This window comes from Bufo gargarizans, chromosome 10 (genome assembly GCF_014858855.1).
Source record: "Bufo gargarizans isolate SCDJY-AF-19 chromosome 10, ASM1485885v1, whole genome shotgun sequence".
Lineage (NCBI taxonomy): Eukaryota > Metazoa > Chordata > Amphibia > Anura > Bufonidae > Bufo > Bufo gargarizans.
In genome coordinates, this window is record NC_058089.1 from 721,078 (window position 1) to 747,910 (window position 26,833).

The 26,833-nt window shown below is 56.4% G+C and overlaps 1 protein-coding gene across 3 annotated transcripts in view; it reads left to right on the top strand.

Moving 5' to 3' along the window:
* Positions 1 to 11,146: 11,146 nt before the first annotated feature.
* Positions 11,147 to 26,833, top strand: part of SBF2 (SET binding factor 2) — a 199,356-nt gene continuing 183,669 nt past the window's right edge. For 2 of the 3 annotated variants that reach the window (XM_044269533.1, XM_044269534.1), the window contains exon 1: positions 11,147 to 11,299. In XM_044269533.1, coding sequence (XP_044125468.1) covers positions 11,245 to 11,299 — 55 coding nt within the window. In that variant the 5' untranslated portion in view covers positions 11,147 to 11,244. The remainder of the gene's footprint in view (positions 11,300 to 26,833) is intronic. The other variant, XM_044269536.1, reaches the window with a different exon arrangement.

The window sequence follows — 26,833 nt, forward strand, 5'->3', positions numbered from 1 at the left end:
ACGGGGGGTACTTATATGTTTCTAATGCACATTAGAAGACCTGTGCATGCATATGTGCAGCTAATTATGGTTATTGGGCCGGTCAGTGTCCCTTTAAATGGTTTGGGCTGGACTTGGGTCACGAGACGCTGGCCACGTCACGTGACTCACTTGTTCCTGCTATTTAAACATGCAGCCTGCTGGTCATAGGTTGCCTGTGATTGGTCTTTCAACCTCACTAGTGTTTGCCTGCATGTGTGACTTTCTGGACTCGACCTCGGCTTGAGTTTGACTCTTGATCCTGTGTTACCCCTTTGTACTGCGTGACCTTCTGTCTCCTGACCTCGGCGTGTATTTAACGTTGATTTTGGTGTTTCCCCTGGTACTGACGTGATCCCCTGGTTCTGACCTTGGTATTGTGTTCTGCTTAGTGTTCGCTTCTGTGTGTTCTGTCCTAGCTTTGTTGTTTTCTCTACTTTTGTTCCTCCCTATAAGCCCCTGCACGTACTTAAGCTAGGGACCGCCGCCCAGTTGTTCACCATCCGTTAGGACGGACTGTGCAAGTAGTTAGGGATAGTGGTGTTGGTGAAGCTTAGGGCGTCACTTATCCCTACCATTTGTGACATCTGCTGAAGGTTTTACCATGGTCCTTACAGTCCCCACATCTTCTGAATGTTTTATCTTGGTCCTCACAGTCTCCTGATCTACTGAAGTTTTTACCATGGTCCTCAAAGTCCCCTCATCTTCTGAAGGTTTTACCATGGCCCTCACAGTCCCCTGATCTGCTGAAGGTTTTACTATGGCCCTCACAGTTGCCTCATCTTCTGAAGGTTTCACCATGGCTTTCACATTCCCCTCATCTGCTGAAGGATTTACCATAGTCCTCACATTCTCCTGATCTGCTGAAGGTTTTACCATAGTCCTCACATTCCCCTGATCTGCTGAAGGTTTTACCAAGGTCCTTACAGTCTCCTGATCTGCTGAAGGTTTCACAATGGCTCTCACAGTCCCCTGATCTGCTAAAGGTTTTACCATGGCCCTCACAGTCCACTGATCTGCTGAAGGTTTTACCAAGGGCCTTACAGTCTCCTGATCTGCTGAAGGTTTTACCATGGTCCTTACAGTCCCCTCATCTTCTGAAGGTTTCACCATGGCTTTCACATTCCCCTGATCTGCTGAAGTATTTACCATAGTCCTCACAGTTCCTGATCTGCTGAAGGTTTTACCATAGTCCTCACATTCCCCTGATCTGCTGAAGGTTTTTCCAAGGTCCTTACAGTCTCCTGATCTGCTGAAGGTTTTACCAAGGTCCTTACAGTCTCCTGATCTGCTAAAGGTTTCACCATGGTCCTCACAGTCCCCTAATCTGCGGAAGGTTTTACCATGGCCCTCACAGTACCCTGATCTGCTGAAGGTTTTGCCATGGCCGTCACAGTCCCCTGATCTGCTGAAGGTTTTACCATGGTCCTCACAGTCCTCTCATATTTTGAAGGTTTTACCATGGCTTTCATATTCCCCTGATCTGCTGAAGGTTTTACAATAGCCCTCACAGTCCCCTGATCTGCTGAAGGTTTTACCAAGGTCCTCAAAGTCCCCTGATCTGCTGAAGGTTTTACCCTGGCCCTCACAGTCCCCTGATCTGCTGAAGGTTTTACCATGATCCTCACAGTACACTGATCTGCTGAAGGTTCTACCATTGCCCTCACAGTCCCCTGATCTGGTGAAGGTTCTACCATGGTCCTCACAGTCCCCTTATCTGCTGAAGGTTTTACCATGGTCCTCACAGTCCCCTGATCTGCTTGAGGTTTAACCACAGTCCTCACAGTCCCTTGATCTTCTGAAAGTTCCATCTTGGCCCTCACAGTCCCCTGATCTACTGAAGGAGTCACCATGGTCCTCACAGTCCCCTGATCTACTGAAGGAGTCACCATGGTCCTCACAGTCTCCTGATCTGCTGAAAGTTTTACCAAGGTCCTTACAGTCCCCTGATCTGCTGAAGGTTTCACCATGGTCCCCACAGTCCTCTGATCTGCTGAATGTTTTACCATGGTCCTCACAGTTTCCTGATCTGCTGAAGGTTTTACCATGGTCCTCACAGTCCCCTGATCATCTGAAGGTTTTACCAAGGTCTTTACAGTCTCCTGATCTGCTGAAGGTTTTACCATGATGGTGGGCCTGAAGAGGGGCACTGGGGGCTGTTATGAGGCACAGTGGGGGGTTGATATGAGGCACTGGGGCTCTTATCTTAGGTCTGATTGGGGTCTTATTAACATTGGGGGTCTTATTGGGGCTGTCAGCTGAGGTTTTATTAACATTGGTGGTCTGATTGGTGGTCTGACCTCGGGTGCAATGAAAAATATTTTTTTCTTATTGTCCCCCTCTAAAACCTAGGTGCGTCTTATAGTGCGAAAAATGTGGGTAAGTTTAAAAATTATTTCTTCTCCCTTCATTACATAGATAAATGTATGTATGTATGCAGAGTGTATTTGTGTATATATATATGTGTGTGTGTGTATGTGTATATAATATATACATACATTTGTGTGCGGTGTGTGTGTGTGCTTTAGGGTGCACACCCTAATGCAATAGGCTGCGCACGCCTATGCTGGTGGGATTTATCTATTTATTAGGCTATTCCTAGCCGTCTGGGCAATCCCACAGATCATCCCCCAACCCCCTTGTGCTTGTTCCTCTACTTGGAGGTTGCACGGGCATGAATTCAGAACTTAAGCTACTTCAGTCCGAAGTTCTGAACTCATGCCCACGCAACCTCCAAGTAGCAGAACAAGTACAAGGGGGGTTGATGGGTTCCTACTTCTGTGATTCATTTATAGTTGGGGGGTTTGCTTAAAGGGGTTATCCCATCTTAGACAATGGGGGCATATCGCAAGGATATGCCCCCATTGTCTGATAGGTGCGGGTCCCACCTCTGGGACCCGCACCTACAACTAGAACGGAGCCGGGGAGAGTTGTGGCTGGAGGACCCCGGGTTTCCCAGGGTCCGACCACCACCAGGCGCAGCTCCCCGCCTCTCCCATTGAAGTCAATGGGAGCGCACTGCACATGTGCGGCCAACGCTCCCATTCATTTCTATGGGGCCGACGGAAATAGCCGAGCCAGCGCTCGGCTATTTTCGGCGGCTCCATAGAAATGAACGGAGGGCGGCTGCGCATGCGCAGTGCGCCCTCCTCCACTTTCTCTGCTCCGTTCTCCTTATAGGTACGGGTCCCAGCGGTGGGACCCGCACCTATCAGACAATGGGGGCATATCCTTGCGATATGCCCCCATTGTCTAAGATGGGATAACCCCTTTAATTTTAAATTAGGCTGACCATAGGTTAAGATGATCTGTGGGGCTGCCCAGACAGCTAGGCCCTTCACTGAAGCGGTGCCTGCTGAAAGGGGTTAATAACTACTGTGAAGGCCCCCGATGTCGATGAGGGCGTGGCTTCATGGGGTGGGGGTGTGGCTTCATGTGGGCTCGTGCCCTGGATGTTTTCAGACCCTAGCAATGCCCCAGCCCCCAGTGGCTCTTTTCAGCCCCCCAGTGCCTCTCTTCAGCCCCCAATACCTTATATCAGCCCCCTTGCCTCATATCAGCCCCCAGTGCCCCTCTTCAGCCCCCCTGTGTCCCTCATATCAGCCCCCAGTGTCTCTCTTCAGCCCCCCAGTGCCTCTCTCCAGCCCCCAGTGCCCCATATCAGCCTCTCTCCAGCCCCCAGTGCCTCATATTAGCCCCCAGTGTCCCTCATATTAGCCCCCCAGTGCCCCTCTTCAGCCCACCTGTGTCCCTCATATCAGCCCCCAGCAGCCTCTCTCCAGCCCCCAGTGCCCCATATCAGCCCCCCATCAGCCTCTCTCCAGCCCTGTCACGAGGGTGTCAAGACCCATGCCTGACTCCGTTATACCCGGGGTCAGGAAGTCGCAGCGGTTGGCTGCACGCTCTATGTAAGATAGGGCTGTTTCCTTATGGTAGCTTTCTGGGTTTGCTTTACAAACCCTTTTGGCTCACTCAGGGATCCGTAGCTCCTTCTCCTCAGCTGTTCCTTGTCCAGCACTCCCAACCTCCTTATATTCCCCTCTCCCACTTCTCTGGTTGCCAGAGATAGAGCTTCCTGCCTGGACTTCTATACTGGCCCACTGGAGCTGTGTTGCTGCGTTCCCTGGTTGTTGGTCCAGAACGTTTCCCTCCGGATCCCTGTTGGAACTTTGGGGTCTGCTGTGGTCGCCCACCTGGGATTATATGTTTGTCTGTATTGCATTGTGGTGCGGACTAGTGATCCCACCGCCCCGTTCACTATCTAGGGCTCATTTTAGGGAAAGCCAGGGTTTAGGCACGTGATCGCCGCACGGGTGAGGAACCCGTCTAGGGACGTCAGGGCAGTCAGGTGCCAGCTGCAAGGTGAGTCAGGGGTCACCACCTCTCCCTTGGGCAGGGCCTTCCCTTTTCCCTCCCTTTGCGTGACGCCAGTCATTACAAGCCCCCAGTGCCTCATATTAGCTTCTAGTGTCCCTCATATCAGTCCCTAGTGCCCCATATCAGCCCCCCATCAGCCTCTCTCTCCAGCCCCCAGTGTCCCTCATATCAACCCCCAGTGCCTCATATCAGCCCCTAGTGCCCCTCTTCAGCCCCCCAGCAGCCTCTCTCCAGCCCCCAGTGCCTCATATCAGCCCCTAGTGCCCCTCTTCAGCCCCCCAGCAGCCTCTCTCCAGCCCCCAGTGTCTCATATCAGCCCCTAGTGCCCCTCTTCAGCCCCCCAGCAGCCTCTCTCCAGCCCCCAGTGTCTCATATCAGCCCCTCAGTGTTCCTCTTCAGCCCCCAGTGCCTTCATCAACCCCCAAATAAAATAAATAAATACAAATAAAACACTTACCATTCCTGCTCTGGATGCTGCCGCTCTTTACCACTCGGTAATCCTCTTGTATAGTCTGATGTGTGGGTGCGCACAGTGTGAGGTCACAGCGCAGCCTTCAACGTGGAGCGCCAAGGACCAGGTTGGAAAAGGTGAGTATAGCGCTTCCCAGGCCTGAGAGAACATCAACGCCTAAACCCACCACCAGCATAAATATTCGGGGCACTGGACAAAACTTTCGGGGCTCCAGCCCCGAATGTTTTGACCTAACGACGACCCCTGCGATAACCCTCACAGTCCCCTGATCTGCTGAAGGTTTTACCGTGGCCCTCACAGTCCCCTGATCTGCTGAAGGTTTCACCATAGCCCTCACAGTCCCCTGATCTGCTGAAGGTTTCACCATAGCCCTCACAGTCCCCTGATCTGCTGAAGGCTTCACCATGGCCCTCACAGTCCCCCGATCTGCTGAAGGCTTCACCATGGCCCTCATAGTCCCCTGATCTGCTGAAGGTTTCACCATGGCCCTCACAATCCCCTGATCTGCTGAAGGCTTCACCATGGCCCTCACAGTCCCCTGATCTGCTGAAGGCTTCACCATGGCCCTCACAGTCCCCTGATCTGCTGAAGGCTTCACCATGGCCCTCACAGTCCCCTGATTTGCTGAAAGCTTCACCATGGCCCTCACAGTCCCCTGATCTGCTGAAGGCTTCACCATGGCCCTCACAGTCCCCTGATTTGCTGAAGGCTTCACCATGGCCCTCACAGTCCCCTGATATGCTGAAGGCTTCACCAAGCCTTCAGCAGATCAGGGGACTGTGAGGGCCATGGTGAAGCCTTCAGCATATCAGGGGACTGTGAGGGCCATGGTGAAGCCTTCAGCAGATCAGGGGACTGTGAGGGCCATGGTGAAGCCTTCAGCATATCAGGGGACTGTGAGGGCCATGGTGAAGCCTTCAGCAAATCAGGGGACTGTGAGGGCCATGGTGAAGCCTTCAGCAGATCAGGGGACTGTGAGGGCCATGGTGAAGCCTTCAGCAAATCAGGGGACTGTGAGGGCCATGGTGAAGCCTTCAGCAGATCAGGGGACTGTGAGGGCCATGGTGAAGCCTTCAGCAGATCAGCTGATCTGCTGAAGGCTTCACCATGGCCCTCACAGTCCCCTGATCTGCTGAAGGCTTCACCATGGCCCTCACAGTCCCCTGATCTGCTGAAGGCTTCACCATCATAGCCCTCACAGTCCCCTGATCTGCTGAAGGCTTCACCATGGCCCTCACAGTCCCCCGATCTGCTGAAGGCTTCACCATGGCCCTCATAGTCCCCTGATCTGCTGAAGGTTTCACCATGGCCCTCACAATCCCCTGATCTGCTGAAGGCTTCACCATGGCCCTCACAGTCCCCTGATCTGCTGAAGGCTTCACCATGGCCCTCACAGTCCCCTGATCTGCTGAAGGCTTCACCATGGCCCTCACAGTCCCCTGATATGCTGAAGGCTTCACCATGGCCCTCACAGTCCCCTGATCTGCTGAAGGCTTCACCATGGCCCTCACAGTCCCCTGATCTGCTGAAGGCTTCACCATGGCCCTCACAGTCCCCTGATCTGCTGAAGGCTTCACCATCATAGCCCTCACAGTCCCCTGATCTGCTGAAGGCTTCACCATCATAGCCCTCACAGTCCCCTGATCTGCTGAAGGTTTCACCATGGCCCTCACAGTCCCCTGATCTGCTGAAGGCTTCACCATGGCCCTCACATACCTCCCAACTTTTGAAAATTGCAAAGAGGGACAATATGTGCGGCGCACACGGCAACACTTTTTCCATACTAGGCCACGCCTCTAACTCCGCCCAAAACATAATCACTGACTCCATCAGAAGTGCAGCACCGGGATCGGTGAGTTTACGTCCCTTTATTTTTTTTTACAGCATGTGGAGCCTTTGGGAGAATTTTTTTCTCTTGTGCTTTAATATCCATTTAAATATTCGCAGATAAATCTTTAGATTAGAAATATTTTGCACCAAATAATGAAGTTCTGGTCTGATTTACAGGTAGAAGCCGGACAGACCCTCTAGTACGGAGCAATTTAGTAGATGTATTAGTGCACACTTATGCATTCATTCCCCAGTTTAAGGACCACAGAGGGACCCCCGGGAAGTGCGCCCTCCTCTGCTGGAGGTGATCTGATGTAGACACGGGGACCCCCGGGAAGTGCGCCCTCCTCTGCAGGAGGTGATCTGATGTAGACACAGGGACCCCCGGGAACTGCGCCCTCCTCTGCTGGAGGTGATCTGATGTAGACACGGGGACCCCCGGGAAGTGCGCCCTCCTCTGCAGGAGGTGATCTGATGTCGACACAGGGACCCCCGGGAAGTGCGCCCCCCTCTGCTGGAGGTGATCTGATGTAGACACAGGGACCCCCGGGAAGTGCGCCCTCCTCTGCGGGAGGTGATCTGATGTAGACACAGGGACCCCCGGGAAGTGCGCCCTCCTCTGCTGGAGGTGATCTGATGTAGACACGGGGACCCCCGGGAAGTGCGCCCTCCTCTGCTGGAGGTGATCTGATGTAGACACAGGGACCCCCGGGAAGTGCGCCCTCCTCTGCAGGAGGTGATCTGATGTAGACACAGGGGACCCCCGGGAAGTGCGCCCTCCTCTGCTGGAGGTGATCTGATGTGGACACAGGGACCCCCGGGAAGTGCGCCCTCCTCTGCTGGAGGTGATCTGATGTAGACACGGGGACCCCCGGGAAGTGCGCCCTCCTCTGCAGGAGGTGATCTGATGTAGACACAGGGACCCCCGGGAAGTGCGCCCTCCTCTGCTGGAGGTGATCTGATGTAGACACAGGGACCCCCGGGAAGTGCGCCCTCCTCTGCTGGAGGTGATCTGATGTAGACACAGGGACCCCCGGGAAGTGCGCCCTCCTCTGCTGGAGGTGATCTGATGTGGACACAGGGACCCCCGGGAAGTGCGCCCTCCTCTGCTGGAGGTGATCTGATGTAGACACAGGGACCCCCAGGAAGTGCGCCCTCCTCTGCTGGAGGTGATCTGATGTAGACACAGGGACCCCCGGGAAGTGCGCCCTCCTCTGCTGGAGGTGATCTGATGTAGACACAGGGACCCCCGGGAAGTGCGCCCTCCTCTGCTGGAGGTGATCTGATGTAGACACAGGGACCCCCGGGAAGTGCGCCCTCCTCTGCAGGAGGTGATCTGATGTAGACACAGGGACCCCCGGGAAGTGCGCCCTCCTCTGCAGGAGGTGATCTGATGTGGACACAGGGACCCCCGGGAAGTGCGCCCCCCTCTGCTGGAGGTGATCTGATGTAGACACAGGGACCCCCGGGAAGTGCGCCCTCCTCTGCTGGAGGTGATCTGATGTAGACACAGGGACCCCCGGGAAGTGCGCCCCCCTCTGCTGGAGGTGATCTGATGTAGACAGAGGGACCCCCGGGAAGTGCGCCCGCCTCTGCTGGAGGTGATCTGATGTGGACACAGGGACCCCCGGGAAGTGCGCCCTCCTCTGCTGGAGGTGATCTGATGTAGACACAGGGACCCCCGGGAAGTGCGCCCTCCTCTGCTGGAGGTGATCTGATGTAGACAGAGGGACCCCCGGGAAGTGCGCCCTCCTCTGCTGGAGGTGATCTCATGTAGACACAGGGACCCCCGGGAAGTGCGCCCTCCTCTGCTGGAGGTGATCTGATGTAGACACGGGGACCCCCGGGAAGTGCGCCCTCCTCTGCAGGAGGTGATCTGATGTAGACACAGGGACCCCCGGGAAGTGCGCCCTCCTCTGCTGGAGGTGATCTGATGTAGACAGAGGGACCCCCGGGAAGTGCGCCCTCCTCTGCTGGAGGTGATCTGATGTAGACACAGGGACCCCCGGGAAGTGCGCCCTCCTCTGCAGGAGGTGATCTGATGTAGACACAGGGACCCCCGGGAAGTGCGCCCTCCTCTGCTGGGGTGATCTGATGTAGACACAGGGACCCCCGGGAAGTGCGCCCTCCTCTGCTGGAGGTGATCTGATGTAGACAGAGGGACCCCCGGGAAGTGCGCCCGCCTCTGCTGGAGGTGATCTGATGTGGACACAGGGACCCCGGGAAGTGCGCCCTCCTCTGCTGGAGGTGATCTGATGTAGACACAGGGACCCCCGGGAAGTGCGCCCTCCTCTGCTGGAGGTGATCTGATGTAGACAGAGGGACCCCCGGGAAGTGCGCCCTCCTCTGCTGGAGGTGATCTGATGTAGACACAGGGACCCCGGGAAGTGCGCCCTCCTCTGCAGGAGGTGATCTGATGTAGACACGGGGACCCCCGGGAAGTGCGCCCTCCTCTGCCGGAGGTGATCTGATGTAGACACAGGGACCCCCGGGAAGTGCGCCCTCCTCTGCTGGAGGTGATCTGATGTAGACACGGGGACCCCCGGGAAGTGCGCCCTCCTCTGCTGGAGGTGATCTGATGTAGACACAGGGACCCCCGGGAAGTGCGCCCCCCTCTGCTGGGGGTGATCTGATGTAGACACAGGGACCCCGGGAAGTGCGCCCTCCTCTGCTGGAGGTGATCTGATGTAGACACGGGGACCCCCGGGAAGTGCGCCCCCCTCTGCAGGAGGTGATCTGATGTAGACACGGGGACCCCCGGGAAGTGCGCCCTCCTCTGCTGGAGGTGATCTGATGTAGACACGGGGACCCCCGGGAAGTGCGCCCTCCTCTGCTGGAGGTGATCTGATGTAGACACAGGGACCCCCGGGAAGTGCGCCCTCCTCTGCTGGAGGTGATCTGATGTAGACACGGGGACCCCCGGGAAGTGCGCCCTCCTCTGCTGGAGGTGATCTGATGTAGACACAGGGACCCCCGGGAAGTGCGCCCTCCTCTGCTGGAGGTGATCTGATGTAGACACGGGGACCCCCGGGAAGTGCGCCCTCCTCTGCTGGAGGTGATCTGATGTAGACACAGGGACCCCCGGGAAGTGCGCCCCTCTCTGCTGGAGGTGATCTGATGTAGACACAGGGGACCCCCGGGAAGTGCGCCCCTCCTCTGCTGGAGGTGATCTGATGTAGACACAGGGACCCCCGGGAAGTGCGCCCTCCTCTGCTGGAGGTGATCTGATGTAGACACAGGGACCCCCGGGAAGTGCGCCCTCCTCTGCTGGAGGTGATCTGATGTAGACACAGGGACCCCCGGGAAGTGCGCCCTCCTCTGCTGGAGGTGATCTGATGTAGACACAGGGACCCCGGGAAGTGCGCCCTCCTCTGCTGGAGGTGATCTGATGTGACACAGGGACCCCCGGGAAGTGCGCCCTCCTCTGCTGGAGGTGATCTGATGTAGACACAGGGACCCCCGGGAAGTGCGCCCTCCTCTGCAGGAGGTGATCTGATGTAGACACAGGGACCCCCGGGAAGTGCGCCCCCCTCTGCTGGAGGTGATCTGATGTAGACACAGGGACCCCCGGGAAGTGCGCCCTCCTCTGCTGGAGGTGATCTGATGTAGACACAGGGACCCCCGGGAAGTGCGCCCTCCTCTGCTGGAGGTGATCTGATGTAGACAGAGGGACCCCCGGGAAGTGCGCCCTCCTCTGCAGGAGGTGATCTGATGTGGACACAGGGACCCCCGGGAAGTGCGCCCCCCTCTGCTGGAGGTGATCTGATGTAGACAGAGGGACCCCCGGGAAGTGCGCCCTCCTCTGCTGGAGGTGATCTGATGTAGACAGAGGGACCCCCGGGAAGTGCGCCCCCCTCTGCTGGAGGTGATCTGATGTAGACACAGGGACCCCCGGGGAAGTGCGCCCTCCTCTGCTGGAGGTGATCTGATGTAGACACGGGGACCCCCGGGAAGTGCGCCCTCCTCTGCTGGAGGTGATCTGATGTGGACACAGGGACCCCCGGGAAGTGCGCCCTCCTCTGCTGGAGGTGATCTGATGTAGACACAGGGACCCCCGGGAAGTGCACCCTCCTCTGCTGGAGGTGATCTGATGTAGACACAGGGACCCCCGGGAAGTGCGCCCCCCTCTGCTGGAGGTGATCTGATGTAGACACAGGGACCCCCGGGAAGTGCGCCCTCCTCTGCTGGAGGTGATCTGATGTAGACACAGGGACCCCCGGGAAGTGCGCCCTCCTCTGCTGGAGGTGATCTGATGTAGACACAGGGACCCCCGGGAAGTGCGCCCCCCTCTGCTGGAGGTGATCTGATGTAGACACAGGGACCCCCGGGAAGTGCGCCCTCCTCTGCTGGAGGTGCTCGGTTATATGAAGCGTTAGGATCCCGCAGGCCCCGCCCCTCAGCCGCACTCCCCCGTGCGCATGCTCAGTAGACTCTAGTTGTGCACGCTTGCGCATTGAACAGTAGGGTACTGTGCCCCTCAAACATGGCCGTGCTGCTGCGGCCAAGATGCTGAGATTTTCCGTGGGAAGGGAGGATTGCGGGCAGCCATGGCGAGGCTGGCGGACTACTTCATAGTGGTGGGATACGACCATGAGAAGACAGGTAGGTGCGGGCTGTGACAGCTGCCTCTGAGGTGATGGGGATGATGCTGCTGTCGTCTGGGTCCCCTCTTCGGATGTTCATGGGATCGCCTCCCCCTTGCATCTTGCGGCGGTTGGCACATACTATGTACTTATGATGGGGGGGTTGCTCTGTTGCGACCCCCGTTCAGCCACTACCCCAGTGTTTTGTGTGTTGGGAATGTCTCCCTCCCCTCATGTCACATCCTGAGTGACGCAGGGGGATGTCCTCTCCCAGTGCAGGGCTGGGGGGCTGTCAGATGGCAGGGACGCTCCATGGACTCATTCTAGGGGGCAGTAAAGGGTTACAGAGCGCCCACCCATCGGCCGGGCGCTGCCTCCCATCGTCCGGGCGCTGCCACCCATCGTCCGGGCGCTGCCTCCCATCGTCCGGGCGCTGCCTCCCATCGTCCGGGCGCTGCCACCCATCGTCCGGGCGCTGCCTCCCATCGTCCGGGCGCTGCCACCCATCGTCCGGCGCTGCCACCCATCGTCCGGCGCTGCACCCATCGTCCGGCGCTGCCACCCATCGTCCGGGCGCTGCCACCCATCGTCCGGGCGCTGCCACCCATCGTCCGGGCGCTGCCACCCATCGTCCGGGCGCTGCTCCCATCGTCCGGGCGCTGCCTCCATCGTCCGGCGCTGCCTCCCATCGTCCGGGCGCTGCCTCCCATCGTCCGGCGCTGCCTCCATCGTCCGGGGGCTAGGCGAGCGCTGCCTCCCATCGTCCGGGGGCTAGGCGAGCGCTGCCTCCCATCGTCCGGGGGCTAGGCGAGCGCTGCCTCCCATCGTCCGGGGGCTAGGCGAGCGCTGCCTCCCATCGTCCGGGGGCTAGGCGAGCGCTGCCTCCCATCGTCCGGGGCTAGGCGAGCGCTGCCTCCCATCGTCCGGGGGCTAGGCGAGCGCTGCCTCCCATCGTCCGGGGGCTAGGCGAGCGCTGCCTCCCATCGGCCGGGGGCTAGGCGAGCGCTCCCACCCAGCCTGGTTTAGTAGGGGCTTCATCTGTACCCCTGAGCTTGCATTGTGCCCGTGTTGCAGCCCGGTGGTGGCTCTGGTGGGCACCACTTTGGGTTGTGCTTTGCCCCTTTTATTCTGTTGCCCGCTGGGGTGGCAGCGTCACCCCCTAGTTGTATTGCTTTCATACGTCTCCTTCCTCATCAGTCAGATTCGCCTTAATGATCTGTGCCCCTGGCAGAGGCTGGGTCCTGGTCCTGTGCCCAAGTGTCTGCAGCGCCCTGCGCTTCGTGGGAACGTCTCCTATAAGGGGTTCACTGAAATTGAGAGTTTCCACCGTGCAGGTGCTGTGCCGCCATGTTGGTCGGGGTAGAAATCCTCGAGAACAAGGTCCCCCCCCCCCAATATCGGCATATCCCGATCCGTGGTGAGCCCCCCAGGCGTCCGGTGGATGGGATTCTGCCTTTTTGGCTATTTCTTAGTTGTATCTGACTCTGGGAAAGCTGGGTGTTGACCTGTGTGACTGCCACATCCCTCCCTTCTGTATCGCTGGGGGAGATTGCTGGTCATCCAGCTTTCCTGCACACAGATGCAGTCGGGACACTAGCGGCTGAATCATTATGTGCGAGGCCGGAAATAACAGCTTCCATAGAATCCAGTATCAAATGTCCCGAAAAGTGAGGCGCCAGCAGCGAATATCCAGGCGTCGGGGGTATCTGTTCATCGAGTCGCATTACACGCCACTCTTCTGAGTATAGCATGCGCTGTCCCTTTAAATATTCCTCCGTGTAGCACCACATTGGTGGAGGATGTGGCGGTGTAGTGTCCCTGTCGCAGCGCTCTCCCCGGACGGATGGTACGTGTAATAGTCTCTCAGTTTCTCACTCACGTTAAGCTGCCCTTTTATGCACTGATTTCTTATGTTCATACAGTTTGTAGTGCTGCAGTGTAAATCATGGTGGAGGGAGCAGGCGGAGCCGGATTTCAGACTACCTCAGACTCCAGTAGACGATGTTGCTGAGCTGGAGTCGCTGATTATCGCTGCTCTCTAAGGTCTCTTCGGCGGAGGAGCAACCTGCTGGATCCGTGATGCCTCCAGCCAACCGTGCCGCCAGAGGTCCGCTCCGGCCTCATTCACTATAATGGGGAACATGCCGCGATAACGCTTCTTAAAAGTAAACAACATTAATGAAAATGTGTAGAAATCGGAGTCTCGCGTCCTCCTGGGATTCGCCCCCCCCTTCCCCGGGTTGAACTTGATGGATTAATGTCCTTTTTTCAACCGTTTTAGGCCCCGGGCACGCGACCGTATGTGTTTTGTGGATCCATTGTTGCAATGCCTAAAACGGACAAGAATAGGACATACTGATGCGGACTGACATACGGATGCGGACTGACACCATGTGCTGTCCGCATTTTTTGTGGATGCATTGAAATGAATGGGTCCGCATCCTATCTGCAAAAAAAACGGAACGGACACGGAAACAAACCACGTTCGTGTGCATGTAGCCTTAAAGCCTCATGCACACAACCGTTGTTTTGGTCCGCAGTTTTTGCGGCTTGGAAGCGGACCCATTCTCTTCAATGTGGCGACAAAAGATGCGGACAGCACACGGAGTATACTGCTCCTTACACCTGTGAGGGTCGAAACGCGCGTCACATGAGTAAGCAAAGAGAATTGGAGTGCCGTTTTTTTCTTCGTTGTGCAGACTCCGGGATTACATCCGCAAGACCGAGCACCCGCCGACTACCGCGCAGTGCGGCCTGACCTTACCGTACAGCACAACGAGTATGTCCGTTCCGTAGACCCGCAAAAAAAATACAACATGTCCTATTCTTGGCCTTTTTGCGGACAAGAATAGGAAGTTATATTAATGGCTGTCCGTGCCGTTCCGCAAATTGCGGAATGCACACAGACGCCTTCCGTGTTTGGCGGATCCACAATTTACGGAGCACAAAACACACAACGGTCGTGTGCATGAGGCCTTGCTATGTAGAGACTACAGCAGGCTGCATTTTCTGTCCGGCTGCCCATCGGCTTGTTTGCCGTGCGGCGGCCTGACCTCCGGCCCGCCCCATCATAGTGAAAGGGGCCGAAGCGGACCTCCGGCGGCGCGGCGTGCTTGCGGTACCTTTTCCTCCGCCGGAACAGCCTCCCAGAAACGGCTGCCGCAAGTGTGAAAGTAGCCTTAGGTCTCGCGCCCACAAATGCATTGTTTTTCCGTGTTAAATAAAAGGAAGTTACTCCGTGTGCGTTCCGTTTCCGTGTCCGCATGGCCGTTCCTCCAAAAAATAGAACAGTCCCATTATCCGTATTGCGGACAAGGACAGGACTCTTCTATTAGGGGTCGGCTCTTCCTTTCCGCAAAATGCCGAATGCACACAGCCGATATCCGCTTTTGCGGATCTGCAATTTGTGGAGTAAACCTAACGGTGGTGTGCGTGATGGGCGTGACGTGCGCAGCGTTTGTGGTGTCGTGATGTCACGGTTGTCGTGGAGATTCCGATCAGTTTTCTTTGGTAGGTTGTGCAGCGCAGGCTGCGACCTCCGGGTGCACAGGTAGCAGAAAGCTGAGGGGCAGGCAAACTCCTCCGGGCCCCGGGGCCACACGGGACTCGCCAAAGCAGCTAAATGACAGCGGCACAATCCCGCGCACGTGGACCAAACGCAGAAGTTCTGTGACCACGTGGCGGCTTCCGCTTCTCCTGGCGGCATAATAGAAACTGGAGACGTTTTGAGCGTAAACTAGGACGGCGCCGGCGAGTTGGCGGTAAATACGGGCTCATAATGGATAAGTCATCCGTCTTCAGCTACCAATCGGATCATCCCGTAGCTGCGGGAAGGTCATGTGACCATGCGGTTTGTTCACGGCCTCTGGTGCTGATGCCCCTAATCTGCTGCCTTGTATTACCTCGGGAGGTAAAGCGGCCGGCCTGGGACTCTCTGTATACGATCGGCGGTGACGTGTAAGCGTGCTGGGTGGGGGAGGGGAGGTCCGCTGGGACCTGTCCGTTTCCTGCGTGCTGTGCGTCCCGGGTCGCAGATGTTTGACTGCAGCCACCAGGACATGGGAATCTCGGCTGCTTGTTGAAGCTGGGAATTGGAGATCTTTCGCAGCCAAGACAGCTTCCTTCAGTCCAGCACAGGGGTGGGCATGCTGGGAGTTGTAGTCTTGCAGCAGCTGGAGGGCCGCACGTTGGCCATCCCTGATCCAGAAGGTTATTTAAACCGCCACTGGTTTCCACAATAGGAGCTGAGGCCTCTAGAAAGAAGATCACTTGCTGGTGTCTAACCTGCGGCCGTCCAGCTGTTCTGCCCGGGCATGCTGGGAGTTGTAGTGCTGTAACAGCCGGAGAGCCACAAGTTTGACACCACTGAATGGTTCTTACCCTTTTTCTGTGGCGGTCCTGTAATATTCCGGTCTGGCATTTATCATTGCCCTGGAGGCCAGATTACATTAACCAGTTAATTTCTGGAATGTTTTACACTTGCATCTGTGCTGATAGTTTGTTACAATGTATCTGTCTGGAGTCCGGCTGTTTATTGTCTAGAATGGAGATAATTGTAACGAAACAGCTCTGCGGTGAGAAATATTAGAACTCTGCAGGCTTTTCATTCACTGACAGCTAGCAGAGATCGTGAAAATGGTGAGGCATTGAAGCCCAGAGTATATTGGAAAGTTGTGGAACTTATTATGTACTTTTTACATAATTCTTTATAGTAGTGTCAGGCTCCGCTCACACTGGCGTTTTGGTTTCCGTTTCTGAGGTCCGTTCAGGGCTCAGCATCCAAAACGGATCAGTTTTGCTCTAATGCGTTCTGAATGTAGAAGGATCCGCTCAGAATGCGTCAGTTTGGCTCCGATCCGTCTCCGTTCTGCTCTGGAGGCCGACACCAAAACGCTGCCTGCAGCCAAACACAATGTAAGTCAATGGGGACGGATCCGTTTTCTCTGGGACAATAGAAAACGGATCCGTCCCCATTGACTATCAGTGCAGTTCAGGACGGATCCGTCTTGGCCGTGTTACAGATAATACGAACTGATCCGTCCATGAAGGATGCATGCGGTTGTATTATTGTAGCAGATCCATGACGGATCCGCCCAAAACGCGAGTGTGAAAGTAGCCTCGCTGATAATTCTGTCCTGTGGCAGGATCACTTCCTTCTTCAGGTTTTGTGCCCGTTGGGAGTTATCCTCTTCTCTTTCGGCTCCTGATCCATATGTATGGAGGCCTCGGCCGAGTGACATTTAGACCGAAGTGAACAAAAGCCACCCAGTGTCCCCCTCCCACCCGCCACATTCTCCTGAGCTGCCGCCATCGGATTCCAGCGTCGCTTCTTTGTCTGTCAGAGTATGCTGGGGGTTGTAGTTTCACACTGGCTGCAGAGCGCTGACCACATTCGGGTCCCATAGAGGATTTCCTGGAGGAGAAGGAAAACATTTCCGCAGCAGTAAAACAATAGGATTTCGGACTCTTCCCCTATAAGCTGATCTGGCAGCGCTTCGGTGTCATTCACTTTTACGCCCGCTCATCGCGCGTCCTCGCGCTTGGATGTGCCGCTCACCATGAGGCGGTGTAATAATGTAGGAACGATACCGAGGTAAAAGGATGGAGATTTCAGAGAGAGTCGCAGGTGGACGGCTCAGAAGGTCTGTAATTAAAGGGGTTTTACTACTGATGACCTATCCTCGGGATCGGCCACCAGTATCTGATCAGTGGTGGTCCGGCACCCGGGACCCCCGCCGGTCAGCTGTCTGACAAGGCACCGGTGCTCGCAGCATCGCCGCGCCTCAACCTGCAGCCCTCCAGCTGTTGTAAAACTACAACTCCCACCATGCCCTGCTGTAGGCTGTCCGGGAATGCTGGGAGTTGTAGTTAGGGTGCTGGGGTTGAGCATGTCTGATCTACAGTATCTCACAAAAGTGCGCGCACCCCTGACATTTCTGTAAATCTTTTCTTCTGTCTTTTCCTGGGACAATCCTGGAGATCTGACCCTGTGATACAATGTAACGTAGTCAGTGGGCGGCTCGTATAACGGTGTACATTGGGCGTGTCCTCCCAATAACTCCACACACCGCCATTAAGGTCTGAACCGCTGGTAACAGAAGTGCGACACCCCTAAGGGACAATGGCCAAACTGTGCCCAGAGTGTCAGTATTCTGTGTGGCCGCCATCATGTTCCAGCGCGGCCTTAACTCTCTTGGACATGGAGGTCACTAGATCTTCACAGGTTCCACTGGGATCCTCTTCCTCCTCCATGATGACATCACGGATCTGGTGGATGTTAGAGACCTTGCGCTCCTCCACCTTCCGTCTCAGGAGGCCCCACAGATTCTCCATAGGGTCTATGTCTGGAGACATGCTTGGCCGGTCCAGCACCTTCACCCTCCGGTTCTTTACAAGGCAGTGGTCGTCTTGGAGGTGTTTGGGGTCGTTCTCATGTTGGATACTGCCCTGCGCCCAGAAAGGGGGGGGGGGGGGGGGGGAATCATGCTCTGCTTCATTATATCACAGGACATGGCGGCATTCATGGTTCCCTCAATGACCTGTAGCCCCCACAGCCGGCAGCACTCCTGCAGCCCCCCACCATCATGCTGGACTGTAGGCAGGACACACTGGTCCTTGGGCTCCTCACCTGGTCTCATCAGACCCCGGGACGTGGTTCCAGTAATCCGTGTCCTTACTCTGCTCGTCTTCAGCCGCTTTCTTGTGCGTCATCTTTAGAAGAGGCTCCTTCTGGGACGACAGCCATGCAGACCAATGTGATGTAGTGTGCGGAGTATGGTCCTACCACTGACAGGCTGACCCCCACACCTGTAACCTCTGCAGCAATGCTGGCAGCACTCATACAACCTCTGGATATGACGCTGAGCACTGACAGGCTGACCCCCACCCCTGTAACCTCTGCAGCAATGCTGGCAGCACTCATACAGCCTCTGGATATGACGCTGAGCACTGACAGGCTGACCCCCACCCCTGTAACCTCTGCAGCAATGCTGGCAGCACTCATACAACCTCTGGATATGACGCTGAGCACTGACAGGCTGACCCCCACCCCTGTAACCTCTGCAGCAATGCTGGCAGCACTCATACAACCTCTGGATATGACGCTGAGCACTGACAGGCTGACCCCCCACCCCTGTAACCTCTGCAGCAATGCTGGCAGCACTCATACACCCTCTGGATATGACGCTGAGCACTGACAGGCTGACCCCCACCCCTGTAACCTCTGCAGCAATGCTGGCAGCACTCATACAGCCTCTGGATATGACGTTGAGCACTGACAGGCTGACCCCCCACCCCTGTAACCTCTGCAGCAATGCTGGCAACACTCATACAACCTCTGGATATGACGCTGAGCACTGACAGGCTGACCCCCACACCTGTAACCTCTGCAGCAATGCTGGCAGCACTCATACAACCTCTGGATATGACGCTGAGCACTGACAGGCTGACCCCCCCCCCCCCCCCCCCCACCCCCTGTAACCTCTGCAGTAATGCTGGCAGCACTCATACAACCTCTGGATATGACGCTGAGCACTGACAGGCTGACCCCCCCCCCCCCCTGTAACCTCTGCAGCAATGCTGGCAGCACTCATACAACCTCTGGATATGACGCTGAGCACTGACAGGCTGACCCCCCCCCCCTGTAACCTCTGCAGCAATGCTGGCAGCACTCATACAGCCTCTGGATATGACGCTGAGCACTGACAGGCTGACCCCCACCCCTGTAACCTCTGCAGCAATGCTGGACAGCACTCATACAACCTCTGGATATGACGCTGAGCACTGACAGGCTGACCCCCACCTCTGTAACCTCTGCAGCAATGCTGGCAGCACTCATACAACCTCTGGATATGACACTGAGCACTGACAGGCTGACCCCCACCTCTGTAACCTCTGCAGCAATGCTGGCAGCACTCATACAACCTCTGGATATGACGCTGAGCACTGACAGGCTGACCCCCACCCCTGTACCCTCTGCAGCAATGCTGGCAGCACTCATACAACTCTGGATATGACGCTGAGCACTGACAGGCTGACCCCCCACCCCTGTAACCTCTGCAGCAATGCTGGCAGCACTCATACAACCTCTGGATATGACACTGAGCACTGACAGGCTGACCCCCACCTCTGTAACCTCTGCAGCAATGCTGGCAGCACTCATACAACCTCTGGATATGACGCTGAGCACTGACAGGCTGACCCCCACCCCTGTACCCTCTGCAGCAATGCTGGCAGCACTCATACAACCTCTGGATATGACACTGAGCACTGACAGGCTGACCCCCACCTCTGTAACCTCTGCAGCAATGCTGGCAGCACTCATACAACCTCTGGATATGACGCTGAGCACTGACAGGCTGACCCCCCACCCCTGTAACCTCTGCAGCAATGCTGGCAGCACTCATACAACCTCTGGATATGACGCTGAGCACTGACAGGCTGACCCCCACACCTGTAACCTCTGCAGCAATGCTGGCAGCACTCATACAACCTCTGGATATGACGCTGAGCACTGACAGGCTGACCCCCCACCCCTGTAACCTCTGCAGCAATGCTGGCAGCACTCATACAACCTCTGGATATGACGCTGAGCACTGACAGGCTGACCCCCACACCTGTAACCTCTGCAGTAATGCTGGCAGCACTCATACAGCCTCTGGATATGACGCTGAGCACTGACAGGCTGACCCCCCACCCCTGTAACCTCTGCAGCAATGCTGGTAGCACTCATACAACCTCTGGATATGACGCTGAGCACTGACAGGCTGACCCCCACCCCTGTAACCTCTGCAGCAATGCTGGCAGCACTCATACAGCCTCTGGATATGACGCTGAGCACTGACAGGCTGACCCCCCCACCCCTGTAACCTCTGCAGCAATGCTGGCAGCACTCGTACAACCTCTGGATATGACACTGAGCACTGACAGGCTGACCCCCACCCCTGTAACCTCTGCAGCAATGCTGACAGCACTCATACAACCTCTGGATATGACGCTGAGCACTGACAGGCTGACCCCCACCTCTGTAACCTCTGCAGCAATGCTGGCAGCACTCATACAACCTCTGGATATGACGCTGAGCACTGACAGGCTGACCCCCACCCCTGTAACCTCTGCAGCAATGCTGGCAGCACTCATACAACCTCTGGATATGACGCTGAGCACTGACAGGCTGACCCCCACCCCTGTAACCTCTGCAGCAATGCTGGCAGCACTCATACAACCTCTGGATATGACGCTGAGCACTGACAGGCTGACCCCCACCCCTGTAACCTCTGCAGCAATGCTGGCAGCACTCATACAACCTCTGGATATGATGCTGAGCACTGACAGGCTGACCCCCACCCCTGTAACCTCTGCAGCAATGCTGGCAGCACTCATACAACCTCTGGATATGACGCTGAGCACTGACACCCCCCCCCCCCCCACCCCTGTAACCTCTGCAGCAATGCTGGCAGCACTCCTACAGCCTCTGGATATGACACTGAGCACTGACAGGCTGACCCCCCCCCCCCCCCCCACCCCTGTAACCTCTGCAGCAATGCTGGCAGCACTCGTACAACCTCTGGATATGACGCTGAGCACTGACAGGCTGACCCCCCACCCCTGTAACCTCTGCAGCAATGCTGGCAGCACTCATACAACCTCTGGATATGACGCTGAGCACTGACAGGCTGACCCTCACCCCTGTAACCTCTGCAGCAATGCTGGCAGCACTTGTACAACCTCTGGATATGACGCTGAGCACTGACAGGCTGACCCCCCACCCCTGTAACCTCTGCAGCAATGCTGGCAGCACTCATACAGCCTCTGGATATGACGCTGAGCACTGACAGGCTGACCCCCCCACCCCTGTAACCTCTGCAGCAATGCTGGCAGCACTCGTACAACCTCTGGATATGACGCTGAGCACTGACAGGCTGACCCCCCCACCCCTGTAACCTCTGCAGCAATGCTGGCAGCACTCGTACAACCTCTGGATATGACGCTGAGCACTGACAGGCTGACCCCCACCCCTGTAACCTCTGCAGCAATGCTGGCAGCACTCATACAACCTCTGGATATGACGCTGAGCACTGACAGGCTGACCCCCCACCTCTGTAACCTCTGCAGCAATGCTGGCAGCACTCATACAACCTCTGGATATGACGCTGAGCACTGACAGGCTGACCCCCCACCCCTGTAACCTCTGCAGCAATGCTGGCAGCACTCATACAACCTCTGGATATGACGCTGAGCACTGACAGGCTGACCCCCCACCCCTGTAACCTCTGCAGCAATGCTGGCAGCACTCCTACAGCCTCTGGATATGACGCTGAGCACTGACAGGCTGACCCAGTAAGTAGGCACCATCTCCAGTCACTGACTAGCGGCTCATCCTCTCCACTTGTCCAGTTTCCTCTTTTACCATCATATTCCCCCTGGACCCAACCCCTGGACATTGTCCCAAACCCACATCCTCCGATCCAGCGCTGCGGGTCCCTCGGGGCCCCATCACACCCATCTTTTATTTTCCATTCTCTGGGTTGAGTTCTGTTTCCTTCTGCACGGCTGCTTTTTATCAGGATCCACATCCTCCTCCATCATTTAGGGCCCCACCACCATGGTGGGAATCCTCGGGTCTGTGTTCACATGTAGCGTCTGCTGGTGATGCCGGCGGGCGGCTCGGGGCGTCTGGGGGGGGGTCCGACACCTGGGGTTCCTGCAGATCAGCTGGGACCTGGGGATAGTTCATCAGTATCTGATCGGTGGGGTCCGACACCTGGGGATAGGTCATCAGTATCGACTTGGTGGGGGTCCGACACCTGGGGATAGGTCATCCGCAAATTGCGGAACGCACACGGACGCCATGCGTGCTAGCTCTGCTGTGGCGTCTATGGTGGTATACAGTGTCTGAGTGAAAATAGAGAGACTACCCACAATGCAACAGAATGCAGTGCATCATGGGATGTAATGTCTGTTAGCCCAGTAGGGACCACACTGGTCACCACACTGTCAGTCCCCTGATGTACGCTGGGGGTTGTAGTTGAGAAGGTCACCACACTGTGTCAGTCCCCTGATGTACGCTGGGGGTTGTAGTGGAGTGCGGGCTGCTATCTGGAGTATCACGTTAGAACAGCTGGCTGACCAGACGATGAAAACATGGTTGTTTTCCAGTTTATAAAGGAAGCCGCCCGGTGGGGGTGATCCTATCTCCCCGGGACAATAACCCCCTCCACCTGTCCCGCTCCAGCCTCTGATCAGATCTGAATCAACATGTCACAGGAAGGTCCCAGGCCTGCGGCCCCGCTTATCACATGGGGCCCTTCTGTATTGTTCATAGAGCTGATTACTGCTGTACGGAAAGTTCTGCCGCCTTCTATAGACTCCACTGCAAATCCACACAAGCTTCTCGCATGTAGCCCGTCAGATGGTCCTCTGTAGGCCGCGCTCACATTTCCGTGTCCGTTTGACATCCGTGGAAAATCTGTTGTGTTTCATCCGTGTTTGGTCCCTGTGGCCCTCTGTGCCCTCTGTGTATCATCAGTGGTCCTGGGGATAGGTCATCAGTATCTGATCGGTGGGGGTCCGACACCTGGGGATAGGTCCTCAGTATCTGATCGGTGGGGGTCCGACACCTGGGGATGGGTCCTCAGTATCTGATCGGTGGGGGTCCGACACCTGGGGATGGGTCGTCAGTATCGGATCGGTGGGGGTCCGACACCTGGGGATAGGTCATCAGTATCTGATCGGTGGGGGTCCGACACCTGGGGATAGGTCCTCAGTATCTGATCGGTGGGGGTCCGACACCTGGGGATGGGTCGTCAGTATCGGATCGGTGGGGGTCCGACACCTGGGGATGGGTCGTCAGTATCGGATCGGTGGGGGTCCGACACCTGGGGATGGGTCGTCAGTATCGGATCGGTGGGGGTCCGAAACCTGGGGATGGGTCGTCGGTATCGGATCGGTGGGGGTCCGACACCTGGGGATAGGTCCTCAGTATCTGATCGGTGGGGGTCCGACACCTGGGCATAGGTCCTCAGTATCTGATCGGTGGGGGTCCGACACCTGGGGATAGGTCCTCAGTATCTGATCGGTGGGGGTCCGACACCTGGGCATAGGTCCTCAGTATCTGATCGGTGGGGGTCCGACACCTGGGGATAGGTCATCAGTATCTGATCGGTGGGGGTCCGACACCTGGGGATAGGTCATCAGTATCTGATCGGTGGGGGTCCGACACCTGGGGATAGGTCGTCAGTATCTGATCGGTGGGGGTCCGACACCTGGGGATAGGTCGTCAGTATCTGATCGGTGGGGGTCCGACACCTGGGGATAGGTCGTCAGTATCTGATCGGTGGGGGTTCGACACCTGGGGATAGGTCGTCAGTATCTGATCGGTGGGGGTCCGACACCTGGGGATAGGTCGTCAGTATCTGATCGGTGGGGGTCCGACACCTGGGGATAGGTCGTCAGTATCTGATCGGTGGGGGTCCGACACCTGGGGATAGGTCGTCAGTATCTGATCGGTGGGGGTCCGACACCTGGGGATAGGTCGTCAGTAAAAATATAGAAAAGCCCTTTAAATTTCAGCTGAGCAGCATCCGCGGAATACTGATGATGCACAGGGACCAAACACGGATCAGTTCACAGATAACACGGACAGATTTTCCATGGATGTCCACGCGGCCTTACAGGGTCACCTGGAGCGGTCACGTGCGAGAAGCGGGGGTGGATTTGCAGTCCCAGAACTGCGGCCGACAGGTCATCAGGAAAACTCTCCTAATCTCCGACCATTGGACCATGAAAAACCGCGGACAGAACTTGATGCTGTTCGTGTTGTCTGAGTTTTTCGCGGACCCGTAGACTGTGTTTGGCTGACGTCACAGATCAGAGTAGTGCGTGTCTCCGTGATTTTTCCACTGACCCCGGGTCAATGTGAGCTCCGTGGTTCACTGAAGGGTAGGCGGGGGCTGAGGCCGCTTTCACACTGCCCCGCCTCTTGCCCACGAACGTAAGGGGCCCATGCTGCAGACCGCATGCGGCGGGTGTGCATTCTGCATCATTGATGCAGACCCAAAGATGCAGAACGGACCCACTGCGGGGTGCTTCTGTGGTGTTCCGTTCCTCAAAAAGATTCTATCTTTTTGCAGAACGGACGGATTGCGGACCCCATTCATGTGAATGGGTCTGCGATCCGCATGCAGCTGGCCCAGGGTCGGTGCCCCTGCATTGCAGACCGCAGCACGGGCACGGAGCCCTTGAATTCGTGGGCAAGGGGCCTCAGTGTTTGATCAGCATTTGATCAGTGATTTTGAGTCATGCTTTACAATGCAGCACTTCTCTCTCTGTAAAGCGCGCGTAGACACTATCGAAATACGGTGCCCATCGTCACCCAGCTTTCCACGGACCCCGAATGTCATGTAATGCTGCGTTATGTAGTTTCCTCCTGCACTCGCTGCATCTCTCATCCTGAGCCGCCTGTGCCATTGTCCTTCTCCACTGTGATCTCTGATGAGACATGAACAAGGAGGCCCAGGATGAACAGGTTTACACATAGAGCAGCTGTACCTTGCATGGAATAATGGAAGGACATAGATACCTCGGCATCAGGAGCAGAGCTGTGATCTGTGGCATTAGTGGCTCTTGGGGTTCAGTGATTAACCCCTTTGAGGTCTGTGCTGTTTGGGGGACAAGCCTTTACCTTTCAGTATGGACTGGGGGGGGGGGGGGGGGGGGCGCGTTAATCCCTATGTTATACGTATTTGTATGTCTTAATAAAATTCCCATCTATTCTTCTCGTGTCCTCTGGGTCCAGAAGCCGTGGAGAGTGCCCGTACCCGTGGCCTCCGCTCACATACGTGGCGGCCTGTTCTGGAGAACACAATGCGGGGCTCTTCATTATGTTTTGGAGCCGGTTGGGTTGGTTCTTCTGTTGTCCGAGTCTGAAAGGATCCGCTCCTTCTAATGCCATGAACAGAAGCAAACAATGAGGGAGGCCCCCTCTCCCCCCTCCTCCTCTCCCCTCCCCCCCCTTTTTTTTTTTTTTTTTTTTTTTATGTGACCAAAGTTGAGTTGAGGATCGTCACCCGGTGAATGATAAACCGCACATTCCTATTAAACACGTTAAGCTTTGCATTTTCTTGGGATTTGTTAAGTTGTTCAGTTCTTTAACCAGTCTCCAGAAGCCCCCCTACCCTCCAGACGCTTCTCTGTGCCCCCCTACCCTCCGGGCGCTTCTCTGTGCCCCCCTACCCTCCGGACGCTTCTCTGTGCCCCCCTACCCTCCGGACGCTTCTCTGTGCCCCCCTACCCTCCGGACGCTTCTCTGTGCCCCCCTACCCTCCGGACGCTTCTCTGTGCCCCCCTACCCTCCAGACGCTTCTCTGTGCCCCCCTACCCTCCAGACGCTTCTCTGTGCCCCCCTACCCTCCGGGCGCTTCTCTGTGCCCCCCTACCCTCCAGACGCTTCTCTGTGCCCCCCTACCCTCCGGGCGCTTCTCTGTGCCCCCCTACCCTCCAGACGCTTCTCTGTGCCCCCCTACCCTCCGGACGCTTCTCTGTGCCCCCCTACCCTCCAGACGCTTCTCTGTGCCCCCCTACCCTCCGGGCGCTTCTCTGTGCCCCCTACCCTCCAGACGCTTCTCTGTGCCCCCCTACCCTCCGGGCGCTTCTCTGTGCCCCCCTACCCTCCAGACGCTTCTCTGTGCCCCCCTACCCTCCGGACGCTTCTCTGTGCCCCCCTACCCTCCGGACGCTTCTCTGTGCCCCCTACCCTCCGGACGCTTCTCTGTGCCCCCCTACCCTCCGGACGCTTCTCTGTGCCCCCCTACCCTCTACTCCGGTCTCTTGGATTAGGTCCCTTTATTGGGGCTTGGACACCCTCAGTCGTTTCCATGTGGAGATGACGTCAAGGAAGGACGTGTTTTTAAGTGTTTTTGAAATTTGTGCAGAAAAAAAGCTGCAACCGTGCGAATGGCATCCTGGGTTCCTGTTGAAAACAGCAGAAGGACAGACCGTGCCATGTTGTTTCACCAAGTTCTCGGTATTAAGAACAGCAGAGCTGACGTTCTTCTGATCCCGTTTTCCATGTAAATGTGACAAATGACAACAGTGGTAGAACTGGCAGCAGCAGCTTGTTGACGGTTTCCTTGCAGATAGTGAAACGTAGGAATTTCAGCTCAGCAGCAGCAGCTTGTTGACGGTTTCCTTGCAGATAGTGAAACGTAGGAATTTCAGCTCAGCAGCAGCAGCTTGTTGACGGTTTCCTTGTAGATAGTGAAACATAAGAATTTCAGCTCAATAGCAGCAGCTTGTTGACGGTTTCCTTGCAGATAGTGAAACGTAGGAATTTCAGCTCAGCAGCAGCAGCTTGTTGACGGTTTCCTTGTAGATAGTGAAACATAAGAATTTCAGCTCAGCAGCAGCAGCTTGTTGACGGTTTCCTTGCAGATAGTGAAACGTAGGAATTTCAGCTCAGCAGCAGCAGCTTGTTGACGGTTTCCTTGCAGATAGTGAAACGTAGGAATTTCAGCTCAGCAGCAGCAGCTTGTTGACGGTTTCCTTGCAGATAGTG